Source organism: Dama dama, chromosome 27, assembly GCF_033118175.1.
Source record: "Dama dama isolate Ldn47 chromosome 27, ASM3311817v1, whole genome shotgun sequence".
NCBI lineage: Eukaryota > Metazoa > Chordata > Mammalia > Artiodactyla > Cervidae > Dama > Dama dama.
In genome coordinates this window covers 9,371,552-9,384,815 of record NC_083707.1, presented here as the reverse complement: position 1 = coordinate 9,384,815, position 13,264 = coordinate 9,371,552, and the positions used below count along the sequence as shown (strand labels likewise).

General features: G+C 39.8%; 2 protein-coding genes across 6 annotated transcripts in view; one reads left to right on the top strand and one right to left on the bottom strand.

Moving 5' to 3' along the window:
* Positions 1-13,264, bottom strand: part of RTTN (rotatin) — a 119,007-nt gene that overhangs the window by 92,879 nt on the left and 12,864 nt on the right. For 4 of the 5 annotated variants that reach the window (XM_061131162.1, XM_061131159.1, XM_061131161.1 and 1 more), the window contains exons 9-11: positions 11,275-11,438; positions 8,620-8,735; positions 2,005-2,175 (exon numbers count right to left, since the gene is read on the bottom strand). In XM_061131162.1, coding sequence (XP_060987145.1) covers positions 2,005-2,175; positions 8,620-8,735; positions 11,275-11,438 — 451 coding nt within the window. Of the gene's footprint in view, positions 1-2,004; positions 2,176-8,619; positions 8,736-11,274; positions 11,439-13,264 lie in introns of those variants that run through there. The other variant, XM_061131163.1, reaches the window with a different exon arrangement.
* LOC133047462 (large ribosomal subunit protein uL29m-like) lies at positions 2,642-3,524 on the top strand. Its single transcript, XM_061130673.1, has one exon. It carries the CDS (start codon positions 3,005-3,007, stop codon positions 3,494-3,496), a length of 492 nt encoding a protein of 163 aa, XP_060986656.1. The 5' UTR covers positions 2,642-3,004; the 3' UTR covers positions 3,497-3,524.

Sequence of the window (13,264 nt, the reverse complement as noted above, 5' to 3'; positions counted from 1 at the left end):
AAAAGACCTACCAAAAACTGCAGATATTGATTTGCCCTCAAAAACAAGAAAAGTATCTTAAAAAAAAGTCATGGAGAATTGGCTTTATATTATTCTATTCAAATAAAATAAATTACTGATTTCTATTTTAACTGATTCCTGCCCAAATAACCATATAGATGAAAAACATGTACAATCAAAAAAGCAAAAATTGAGCTCCATGGTACAAGTAACTTTTCCAACAGTATTCAGCATATAGAATGTTGAGTCTGGTGGTACTTAACAAGTTATTGTAGCACTACCAAGTTTTCAGTTATATGATGATATTATGTAAAGTGAGACACCTATATTTTAAATGCAATTCCAGTTTTTTATGACTAAAATCCTTCAAATTATGCTTATGCCTTGGAATTTATTAAATTAAAAGATGCTTGCTCCTTGGAAGAAAAGTTATGACAAACCTAGACAGCGTATTAAAAAGCAGAGACATCACTTCGCTGACAAAGGTACATATAGTCAAAGCTATGACTTTTCCAGTAGTAATGTACAGATGCGAATGTTGACCATAAAGAAGGCTGAGTGCTGAAGAATTGATGCTTTTGAACTGTGGTGTTGGAAAAGACTCTTGAGAGTCCCTTGGACTGCAAGGAGATCCAAGCAGTCCATCCTAAAGGAGATCAGTCCTGGGTGTTCTTTGGAAGGACTGATGCTGAAGCTGAAGCTCCAATACTTTGGCCACCTGATGCGAAGAACCGACTCACTAGAAAAGACTCTGTTCCTGGGAAAGATTGAGGACAGGAGGAGAAGGGGGTAACAGAGGATGAGATGGCTGAAAGGCATCACCGACTCAATGGATATGAGTTTGAGCAAACTCCAAAAAATAGTGAAGGACAGGGAAGGCTGGCGTGCTGCAGTCCATGGGATCACAAAGAGTCAGATGCGACTGAGTGACTAAACAACAACAAATGTCTTGGAAAATTATCACTCTTTAACAGAGTGTTAGGCTTTTCAGAAATATAATGACTAATGAATAAAAGTTAAAAATTAAAATCAACAGAAATGATGTAACTTTTCTCTAAAGCAAAATACTATATTTAAATTTTAATGTTTTATTTTGATTTTCCCAGATGACCTGGTAATATATTACATATATTGTATATGTGTTATTAAATGGAGTTTAGACAACGTGCTCTGCAGATTCCAGGAAACAAAAGGGAAAGTACCTATAACAAAGGACAATAAAAGATATAAGAAACAGTTCTTTAGCTACAGTAATTTCTCCCATACCTTCAGTTAAGCATGATGCCACACCCTTCTTTTTGCAGTAAGTCCACTGTACAACATTTGCATATGAGTCATTTGAGATATTTTTACTACTAACATTCAAATGCAGAGATATATCCTCCAATTAAAAGTACAGTCAATAAGGGGATTTAAAAGAAATAGTCACACTGATTAAAATCACCTTTAACATGGGGGGGGGGGCAGGAGAGGTAAAGGACAGGAGGGGGCAGTGGAATGCTGGGCGTGTTCTACCTCATGTTTTGCGGGGGTGGTCACTTTTTAAACAGAGATAGTCACTTAGAATGAAGGCAGAAGGAGCAGGGGGCAGCAGAGGGTGAGATGGACAGACGGCATCGACGACTCAGTGGACATGAATCTGCGCACACTCTGGGAGACAGTGAAGGACGGGAGCCTGGAGTGCTGCCGTCCATGAGGCTGCAGAGTCAGACACGACTTAGTGACTGAACAGCAACACCACAGTCGCTTAGTAAGAATGCACTTTTCTAAACAGGCGTCACAAGAATTTTTTAAAAGCACCTTAAAAAAAAAAAGAACTTTACAAAATGAGTGCTTTTTTCTATCAACTGATTTGTCAAAACTAGTCAAATATGTTAAAACTAGCCATTTCTCAACTGCTACATTTCCAGTGTAATCTCTGCACACCGTGAAATGATCGGAAGGAGTTACAACAGGGGCCGTAACACCCAGCAAACTACAAACAAGCCACACTAGGCGCCTCACCTTTTCCACAGGGAGGAGCGTCTGCAGGAGCCGGACCGCAAACAGCGAGACGCTGACAAAGGCCATCCTGTGGTGCACGATCAGCGCCTCCGACTGCTCCAGGCTCACGCTGCTCTTATGGTAGCACACGGTGTCTCCAAGGGACGCCAGCACCATCAGCAGCTTCTCTTTCTGCAAACGTTTAAACACCAATCAGGGACCACAGTCAACTGTAGGGGCCAATACGCAAATGTCATGGACATAAAATTTTACCATTAAATAACACAAATGTATTCCTCTCGGTAAGAATAAACAATACATGATGAGACTCTTTTAATGGTAGGACAGAAAAATAAGCACACCTAAATTTTTTTTAGAGCTACAAGTTTTAAGAATTTAACATGATGAACTCTAATAATAAATAAAAGTAAACAAAATATAAAAACTTAAGGAACCATAAATTCCTCCTAGTTTCTAGTGCTTAAGTGTTCCAATTTTGAACACAACATGCAACTTTCATCCAGTAGCTTATTGGACTTACTGTCTCCTGAACACAGCGGTATGTATGTGGGGGAAAAGGCACTAGTTCAAGAGACATGATCTCTGCCCTCTAAGGGATCCCAAATTTACTTAAGACATGAAACAGCCAGAGCCAAATAATTAAAAACACAATGATATACGAAAAATGGCTGCTGCCAGTTTGACTGTTTTCTGCAGAAGAGGCTCGGCCACTCTGAAGGCTTCTACATCGTGAATAAGTTCTCAAGCCCTTGCTAGCACAGGTTGCAGGTTTTCTCTTAGTCTGTTGACTAAGAATACATCAGATGTCACATCTTTTCACCAGTGTAGATTACTTCATACCACATTGTCTAGGAGAGGACTGGAAGAATTTTTTGATGACCCAAAGAACTGGGGGGAAGAAAAGGTGAAATCTGGAGCTTCATGGACCTGTCAGCAATTAAGGAACAAAAGTAATGAAGATTTACATAAACTTTGGTATGTTCTCCTGAAAGAAAGAAACATGTTCCTAACTCTAGAACAGGAAGCTAAGTGGCAGAGGCTGCCAATGCCAAGCCCGGAGTGCTTAGAAAAGGTAGTGGATTCCATGGATGCATTAGATAAAGTTGTCCAGGAAAGGGAAGATGCCCTCAGACTTCTTCAGACCGGTCAAGAAAAGCCTAGACCTGGTGCTTGGAGAAGAGACATCTTTGGAAGAATCATCTGGCACAAGTTCAAGCAGTGGCCTATACCTTGGTATCTAAACAAAAGATACAATAGAAAACGATGTTTTGCAATGCCCTACGTGGAATGTTTTGTCAGATTGAAAATTGAGAAACAAGCCCGCATCAAAGCAAGCAAGATAAGTTTAGCACGAAAGAAAGAAAAGTTTCTTCAGAAAAAGTTTCCACATCTTTCTGAAGCCCAGAAGTCAAGTGCTGCCTCAGATATCTTAACCATAATTTACTATTTTGTTTTTCTTGGATTACAGTCCACATACAAAAGTAAATACTAAGTGGTTTATAAATAACTTGTGTTTTTTAGTCAAAGGACTGTTGACTGTTTTAAGAGTTATTATGGAATGCTAATTTTGGAAGTGGTCAAAATCAATATAGATTAAATTTCCATTTTATAAAAAAAAACACAATGAAATATTAAATTATATAATCTTTCTTCAGGTAACAAGGCCGATTCAGAGCAAATGTTCCACCATCGTAAATTTCTAGATAGCTTACGACTCAAATAGTAGTTGTATCTTTTAAACTGAAAGGTATGCATAAAGTATGAAGAGAAAGGTAAAATACATTAGACAAGACTGGCAAATCATAACAACATGTATCTATAAACGTACAGCTAAAAGGACAGCATCAGTAGATGGTAGAAGGAAAAAAACACTGCGGTTCTCATCTCATCTTTCCATGGGAAAGATATGAAAACTAAAATGAAAAATTATTTAAAGTTAACCTGTTACATGGATCATTCGATAAATCTAAAATATGGCACCAAAAAAACCTACCTCCAAAACAGAAACAGACTCACAGACACACAGAGCAGACCTGCGGTCGTCACGGGGCCGCGAGGAAGGAAAGGGGTGAAATGAGGGTCTGGGGTTGGCAGGTGCAGACTGTGACGTTGAGCGTGGACAAACAGCAAGGCCCTGATGCGCAGCACAGGGGACCACACTGACTGTCCTGTGATAAGCCACGATGGAAAAGACTTGGAAAAAAAGGAAGGATGTATGTGCATAACCGAGTTACTCTGCTTGTAGCACAGGTTGGAACAATACTGTAAATCAACTATACTTCAATTAAAAACATTAGTGTACTGAAATATGAGCAAAATCTATAAAGTGTAAATAATGAATAATTCAGAACAAAAGAATTAGATAGAAGTGATAATTGTCTATTGATGAAATGAGTAATAGAGAGTAAAGACTCAACAGGAATGAGTCTTTGTGGTCTGAATAATATAAATACCAAGCAAAACCTGAAGTTGGATTTTAGGTTTTAACTCAATCTTTTTTCAACTTAATAAATTAAATAGATATAAACTTTGAACATTTCAAAGACTACACCTCCTCAAGTTTCCAAGGAACAACGACTAAAACTAACTCTTTTAATCACAAAACAAAGTCAATGTATATTTAAGAATATGTTCTCTGAGCCCAAAGAAATAAAACTAAAAACAAAAAAATTTAAACCAAAACTAGGACCACCCTTACAAAATTAAAATAGAGAAACTTTATAGTCCTTATATTAAAAACCACTGGTCTAGAGAAAACAAGAAACACAGAGACAGTCTTATTACATAAACAGGCAGCTCTTCCACACACTACTTTTCCATTAAAATAATACTTTTAAATACCTACAAACAACATATCTCTGTTTTTCAAGACTAACTTTGACAATGTACAATTTAAATCAGTGAACATGTTTAAGTGCTCGGTATTGCAGGGCTTTCTGTAAAAATCTATTTACTTTGTGAAATTGTTTCAAATAAACTTGCTAATTCTAATGATGAATCAACTTTTCAAAACAGCAAAAAAGGAGGTACTATCAGAATCAATCTTGTACCTTTCACTATTTCCAGCACTTCTTCCAAGCCAAAAAAGAGAAAGTGTTTTTGTTTTTAACGTTTAAGAAAAAGAAAGGATTTTAAAACAATACTATCTGGCCTGTAGTTTTAATTTGCTAGGTTAAAGATGTTTAAACAGCTATAAGGTAGCAGATATGGGCTGGGGTGACAGTTTTCAGAGGATATTTAAAGCTTAACAAAATTATAGCATTAAAATATCAGATGAGCAAAATATTCTAAATATTCCCAATGAAACAAAATTTACGGTGCAAACACAACTTCTCTGCTATCTGCACAATATTAACAGGTTTTGGATGCTATAAAGCATCTGACACAGTGACTCCTCCAAATGCTTCCAGCCTCACACTCCCCCTCTCCCTCTCGCAAGGCAGCCAATGACTGTCCCACCTGCAAGTCCCACCAGGCACTCCTCAGCACCATGGCCTTCTGCAAGCAGACCCCGGCGGACCCCCAGGCCTCTCACCCAGCCCACCCACCCCACTTTTTGTGTTCTGGTTGTCTGTATTCCTCCCAAGAGCCCTACCCTTGGCCGCCAACCAGCACGCCTCACTCCTCCCCGTCACCAGGTTAAAAAACCCAACCTTTACTTTCTTCACCTAAACATATTCATAATTTCAACTCAGCTCATCCCATGACTTGCAAAATCCCTCCCTGAGAGTGCTGGCTTGGGAGTGTTTTCAAAGCACTCTAGGCACCTGAGAAGATGTTCAACATTCCTAGTCAGAGAGATGCAAGTCAGAACAACAGTCAGGTATCACCTCACACCTATCAGAACGGCTACCAAGGAAAGGCCACAAACACAAATGTTGACAAGGGTGTGGAGAAAAGGGACCCCTTGTACACTGCCAGTGAGGATGCAAACTGATGCAGCCATGTAGGAAAAAGTACAGAGGTTCCTCAAAAAAACTAAAAAGAGGACAACCACAGGATCCAACAATCCCACTCCTGGGTTTATATCCAAAAAAATGAAAACACCAAATCAGGAAGATTCACACACCCCAATGTTCATAACAGCATTATTTACAATAGTCAAGACGAGGAAACAAGCTAAGTGACCCCTGACAGAGGAACTGATGAAGAAGCTGGGGCAAACAGACACACACACACAGACATACACACAGACATACGATGGAAAAATACTCAGCCATAAAAAGAATGAAATCTTGCCAGCTGTGACAACACAGATAGACCTAGAAGGTACTATGCTACAAGAAATAAGGCAGATAGAAACAAATACAGTATGATTTCAGTTATATTTGGAATCTAAAAAAAAGAAAGCACAAATGAACAAACAAAACAGAAACAGACTCACAGATACAGAGAACTAACAGGGAGCGGCCAGAGGGCAGAGGGCAGGGAAGTGGGGAATGAGTGAAACGGGTGAGTACAGACTTCAGCTTTCAAAGTAAACGAGTCACGAAGATGAAATGTACAGCATGGGGAACAGTCAGTTTTTTCCTCCCTCCCACAAGAGTGAAAAGAATTGCTGCTCATTCTTCTTGCACCCCCAGCGCCCAAGCATAAACAAAGCCATCGAAGAATGTTTCAGTTCAGTTCAGTAGCTCAGTCGTGTCCGACTCTTTGCGAACAGTATGAAGAATGTTTGGTGGACTAAAATACCTGTCTCTGTGGTGGCAGGGAAGGCATATGTTAATGAGAGATCCCGGTCAGCCAACTAATAAATTCACAATCTGGTTCAACTACCCTTCTTGAGCCCTTACTGGATATCAAGCCCCTCTCTCTAGACTCTTTCGCAATCCTTACAATTTCACTTGAACTTCAACCAGCAATTCTAACAAACCGGGAAATCTAAGTTACCAGCTCACAGCAGGTCAGGTGGGAATTTAGAAAGAATGAGTAATAAAGAAGGTGCAAAGACTGCTTTCCCTGACACTGCAGGACGGCAGTGACAGAGAGGAAAAGGGCAAAAATTGAACAAAAGCAGTCGCAGGAGTCTGGAGCCAGCTGGCACGGGAAGGAGAGCCTCACTCTGTGAGGCTAACTTACCAGGCAAATAAGGAAAAATAAACACAACTTCCTAGAGAGGCAAAGGAGGGATGACATCCTTCGGGTCTTTCTAACGTTTACAAACACTTATCAATAAACTTTTAATTTTAACAAAATAAAACAATTTCAGTGAAAATATTTTATTTGCTTCAAGTGAAATAAAAATATTCAGTTTATAGAGAAAAAAAGTCTTTGACTATGCTTATACACATTGAGTTATGGAATTTCATGAGTGTTATTAGCAATACTTGGAAAGTTCTAGAGAGTTTATTACACATCTTCAGGTATTCAATTACTGAACTACTCAACTTTCATTATTTTGTTCCTTTAATGACACAACAAAAATATACCTCTGTTTTCTTTTTAAACTTTGCAAAAGTAAGGACATTAAGAAATTTTACTTAATTGTCTGATTCTATTAATATACAACCCAAAGGAATGAGATTTTTTCCTAGGGAGCATTTTTTTCCCTTTAAATAAGTAAATCAAATATAATTTCAAGCAGTACTGTTTTACTTAACATTTCTAACATACCAATTGGCTCTTGTACAACAGATTTAACCTTTAAAGTAAAAATAATTCATTGAATCATAAAAGATCAGCAGCCAAAAGTTAAAAGTGAATGACTAACTTTTACAGATAAATGTTCTGGCCAAGAAATTTAAGCTATTTTAAGAAGCATCTGATAAAACATTCTTCACACTTCTCAGGAAAAACTCACTTGTTGAAAATCTTCAATATGTGAAAATCTTCTAAAAGTACTACAAAATAGTGGGATAACCTTAAGAACTATCAGAAAACTAAGATTAAGAACTATAATCCCTATTTTATAAACAAGGAAATTGAAGGACATGAAACAATTTATTAAACCTATTATAAAAGATTTAAGTCCTGTTTTTTCTCAAGAGATTTGTGTATATAAGAAAACTGGGGGAGTTCTTCACACATAGATACTGGTATTAAGTAAACATCAGGATTTTATTTAGTTTTTCTGTTTTAACGCCTATACACAAGGATTTCAGGCAGCCTATAGCAAAGTTTAATAAAATGTAGATAGATCTAGGTAGATCAAAATAACATAAAGAGGAAAAAATGCTAACTTTAGGAGGCGATATATATTTTTACAACTAATAAATTTTACTTCCAATTCTCTGACAAAGGAAAAAAAAAAGGAAAAGTGAGGCATAAGTTACAAATTTACATTAATAGAAAAACAGAACACCAGTTCTGCTCAGAAAAGCAAGCTTATCAGATGATAATTTGAAAATAAAAGACATAAAAAAGCAAATGATTTATGATATATGGGAAATGTAAAAAATGATATGGTTTCCATTACATGGAAGCCGCATTAAAAGTAACTAGAATCTCTGGAGAAATAGTCGATTCCAGACACTATACAAAATAAGCCTGGGATCTACTGTACCTAAAACAAAGATTTCAAAGGCTAATGAGACAATGAAGCCAGCTTGAAAGGACCAAGATAAAACAAAAGACTGATATTATTACCCACGCTGCAAGGAAAACCTTGAGTCTCACCATATCTATAGCAAAAAGACTGCTGTCATCCCACAGATGTGCGGAAATTGCTTCACCAACAAGCACCACAACTTCTGCGAGCAACTCCAGAACTTGTATTATCATCTGTCTACTACCTGGAAATACAAACAGGAGACAGAACGAAAAAAGTTACCTTCCAGGTAAAGCTGAATAGCATACTGCTCAATCCTCTGGTTAGCTAATGCCCCCAAATTCCTATTTCTCGTCTTATTTTTTGATATCTTTAGAACTGTTTAAAGAGAGATAACTAGGGAAGCCACAGTATACAGTCACTATTAGGCCTCTGTTTCCATCATAACACTATTTAGCTACAAAAAAATCAAATGTGCTCATAAGTAGGAAAGACAGCCAGGAAGAGAATAACAATATAACTGCAAGCACTGTGAGACAGAGTATAGTCAGTTTTCAAATTCAGAGACCATCCACCTTACATGTAATATGTGACAAGGCACAGGTCCGTTGAGAAGATGTGGTCTAATAAATTCCCCACTTAGGACTAGGTTTAAGCCTTGTCATGAATTAAGTTTCCCACACAAGAGTTTGGGAAACCTACACTCACCTTAAAGTCTAAAAACATTCCAGAAGAAAGGGTGCTGTCAACCCACCTGAGCAGCCTTCTTCTCCAGAGACAGAATAACAAAGGAATTCCACCACCCGTAACTCTTGATGAGGTGAGTATTCAATCAAGACTTTCCTGCCCCACATTACAAAGGTCAATTTCTGATGAATGAGAGTAAAACAAACTACTGGATCATGAGGGTCCAGATTAATTGCTTCACTAGAACAGCTGGGGCAAATTCTCTTAGAAATCTCTCATGACATTGAACAATTACAAATTAAGCAATAATGTGCCTTTACCAAAGGGCAAGAGAACATTTAGAAAATTTTATGTACCATGATACAGCTTTATAATTATCAATCTGACTTTCTACAGCAAATTAAGAAAAGGTTAAATGCAAAACCACTAAATCTAAAACTGTTCTCCTCAGTACACCATGCAGACAAACATATACACTTGATGCTGAAGAAGTTCAGATATTCCTTCATGTCACTTTACTAGTACATGAATTAATCTGTTCTCCTCACTCCCGAAGTAGAGTTCTCCAATCAGTAAGAAGTTTAGGTATACTGTTCTCAGAATAAAAACTGTTAACGTTCCCAAATATACACTTACCACCTGCCTCTTCTGCATCACTTCCAGGCAAGCAAAAAATAGCCACAGAACTTACAGAACCATTAGCATGGGATACCCTTATCACTCGGCCAGTATAAACCAAACAAAACAGAATGTGTCTTGTGTTTATATTTTGACAAGTTTATCAATTACTTAAAATGTATATACTTAGAGAATACAAATACAAAGGAGACTGCAAATCTTCCTTTACCTTGCAACGTGCTAAGTGCATGGATTTTGGCCTCAGAACTGAAGTTCAAGTCTCTGCTCTTCGCTGACTTTGGGTGAGTTTCTAGAGCACTCTACACCTCAGCTGCTTGTAAAACAGGGAGAAGAGCAGTAACTACCACTGAGGGGTGGACCGAACAGGCTGGTGTGAGGAGCACGTGGGCAAATGTGCACCAGACCCTGTCCAGCAGCTGAACCCAGCAGGGCCTCGAAGCGCGGTAACCTCGCTGACCGCGGGACTGCCCTGGACATTGGCCTCGCCGCTCTTTCTCCAGGAAGATCACAGCCACCTCCCAGAGTTCACTGCAGGACATCTGTGCAAACTTACCCAGCTTAGTGGTGAGGAAATGTCATACCAGAAGGTTTGGGTTTTACGAATTCTGCTTTGTTTCTTAAGAGGACGGTATTACTGCGCAAGTACAGTCCAGTGTTGGGACTGTTTTGGTTTTTAACATGTCCCCATCACTCAAGCTTCCCTCATAGCTCAGTTGGTAAAGAATTCACCTACAGTACAGGAGACCCCAGTTCGATTCCTGAGTCGGGAAGATCTGCTGGAGAAGGGATTGGCTACCCACTCCAGTATTCCTGGACTCCCCTTGTGGCTCAGCTGGTAAAGAATTCACCTGCAATGCAGGAGACCTGGGTTTGATCCCTGGGTTGGGAAGATCCCCTGGAGAAGAGCATGGCAACCCACTTCAGTATTCTTGCCTAGAGAATTCCATGGACTGTATAGCCAGCCCGTGGGGTCACAAAGAGTCAGGAGCAACCAAGTGACTTTCACTTTCACTTATCACTCAAGTCAAAACTGAGTGGGAAGACTGAACAACTGGAAGCAACTCAAAAAATCTCTAAGGAGCAAAAGCCAAGGAGCTTTTTCTTCTGGTCTATTCATGCCAGTCCACCTTCTCTAACTCACTCCAGTGTGGTTTTTTTTTCATTGCTTACCTTTAAATAGCCACACACAAGTGGACATCTGTGCCATAAAAGGCCAGAAGTCAAAGGGGATACTCTATCTGAACAGTGCTCCATGACATCCACGTTTAACTGAGAGACAATAAAGACCTTACTAAGTCCTCAGTAATGTGAATTTACTAAGTAAATACAGATTTTTAAAGACGGTAAGGCAGAAGGTGAAAAAGAGAAAAATTGAGAGTCCCAGAAAACAGACAGGAACACACACAAAGTGTACAAACACAAAGAGCTCTGGACCTGTTCAGAACAGGAGCACCGACCTGTTCTCAGGAGCGGCGCGGTGGCCTCCAGGAGGGAGAGGCAGAGCTGGGGCAGGCTCAGCTGCTGCAGCTGCAGCTCCAACGCGTCCTCGGCCAGCTCCGGCAGGTCCACGGGCGAGGGGGCAGAGACCCGCGAGCTGACGTGCGCGTGGCTGCTGCTTCCACTGTGAAGTAAGCAAGGACAGTCACGACCCTGGGCTGGGGAAACCGCCCCAGACAGACTTCTGCATGGCTGCTGTCTGGCATGTTAAGAAGCTGCATACTCAGCTCCAATATATTGTTCCACAGAACAACTGTGGTCAGATTGATAGAAACCTGGACAAGTTTATGAGATTAAATTCCATAAAGATGGCTCAAAATTGTAAGTGAAACCAAGAATGCATTTATATTTTGTTCTTCAAATTGATATTCTCCAAACATGTCAATAATCCTGTAGCAGTAATAGACATAAGCACTGAAAACCCATCCATGTCTAAAGGAACGCAAACAGATTCATAGCAAAGTTCTTCCATAACTTCTAAAGGCAAAAACTAAATAGTTCATATGGCTCTCTAGACTTTCTGTGATTTTCACCAAATGTTCTAAGTAAGCCAATGTTAGCAACTGAAGAATGCAAGAAAATGCCAGAAAAACATGATGAGAAATGGATTACTTTATTTAGTACAGTCAACATCGTATGATTTTGAAAATGTACCCAAAATGGAACATCCCATCTTTCTTAGCTTTCTTTATTAAAAAAAAAAAATTTTTAGCTTGGGTATAAAGGGTGGGGTGGGGATCAAAGTGCCATAGAAAGGCTTGAACGTCATGTTTACAAAGCACCCCAAAATGTTGACGTTTGATGTTACCCACAGCTGAACTGAATCACAGAGACGCGCTGACGCTACTGAACACGTACAATTTAGTACACGTTGTCATCCCTTCAATTCAAACGTACCCAGCATCCCAAAATATGGAAATGGGCTGGGCTTCTCTCTAACTCTGACAGGGCCTGGAAGGAAGTTCACTCAGGAGTGAAAACCTACAAGCATGCAGCACACTAGTTACAGCTCAGAGAACGAGCTGAGGAGGAAAACCACGCTGATCCACAGCACCCGCCCTGCAAACAGAGGCGCACAGCTCGGGCCACGCTGCCGGCCCCTGCGTGCACGCCCCTAGCCCTGCAAACTGGGGCCCGGGGCCCGGGGCTCGGGGCCCGGCTCCCGGCCCTCCCTGCCTCAGGCTTTTCTATACAGTGATGACAATAATCATCCCAATCGTTATCACAGGACTCTTGTGAGGACACCACAGGAGACAAAGCACGTGAAGCCCTTGAGGTAACACCAGGAACATGGCAAGCGTGAGTCGGTGTTAGGCTGGAGCGGCCACACTAGTTGTGTCAGGAGAAAAGAATCAGGCCGACACACAAGTGCTGGTCTCAAGGAGCATTTAGCGGAACGAACCTAAGGAAAAGACTAAGAAGTTTTCAAGATGCTCGTAGCCTAAGGATGAGATAACACACAAACACCGTGCCAGCTCCTTTAAGGAAACAATGTGTAAAAATCTTTCTTTATACAAACAAACAAAAAAACACCATGAACACCATCAACTCTGCACCCTGAAGGGGACTTTATTTTGATTCTCCAATCATTCCCTTTAACAGTAAACACCAATACATTTAAATTATAATTAAATGAAGTCCAAAAGTGGGTTTAAAATGTTATCAAGATGCATCCAACATTTTAAAACTATGCTTTTCAACTAGATCACACTCCATCTGTGGCTGCCATAAACAGTTCAGTGGGTCAGAATCGCCATTTTCTTGATGAAACAGAAATGAACAAATAATGCAGTTCATTGTGTGACATGCAGAATCAGAGAACAGTTTTGTCAACATTTTGTTTTGGAGTACGGACACAGGGGCACACACACACACATATACAGGGTATATGTCTGTGCTCTGAGTCCTGGGTTGCAGTATAATACTTATTTCTTACTGGAGGTCATGGTC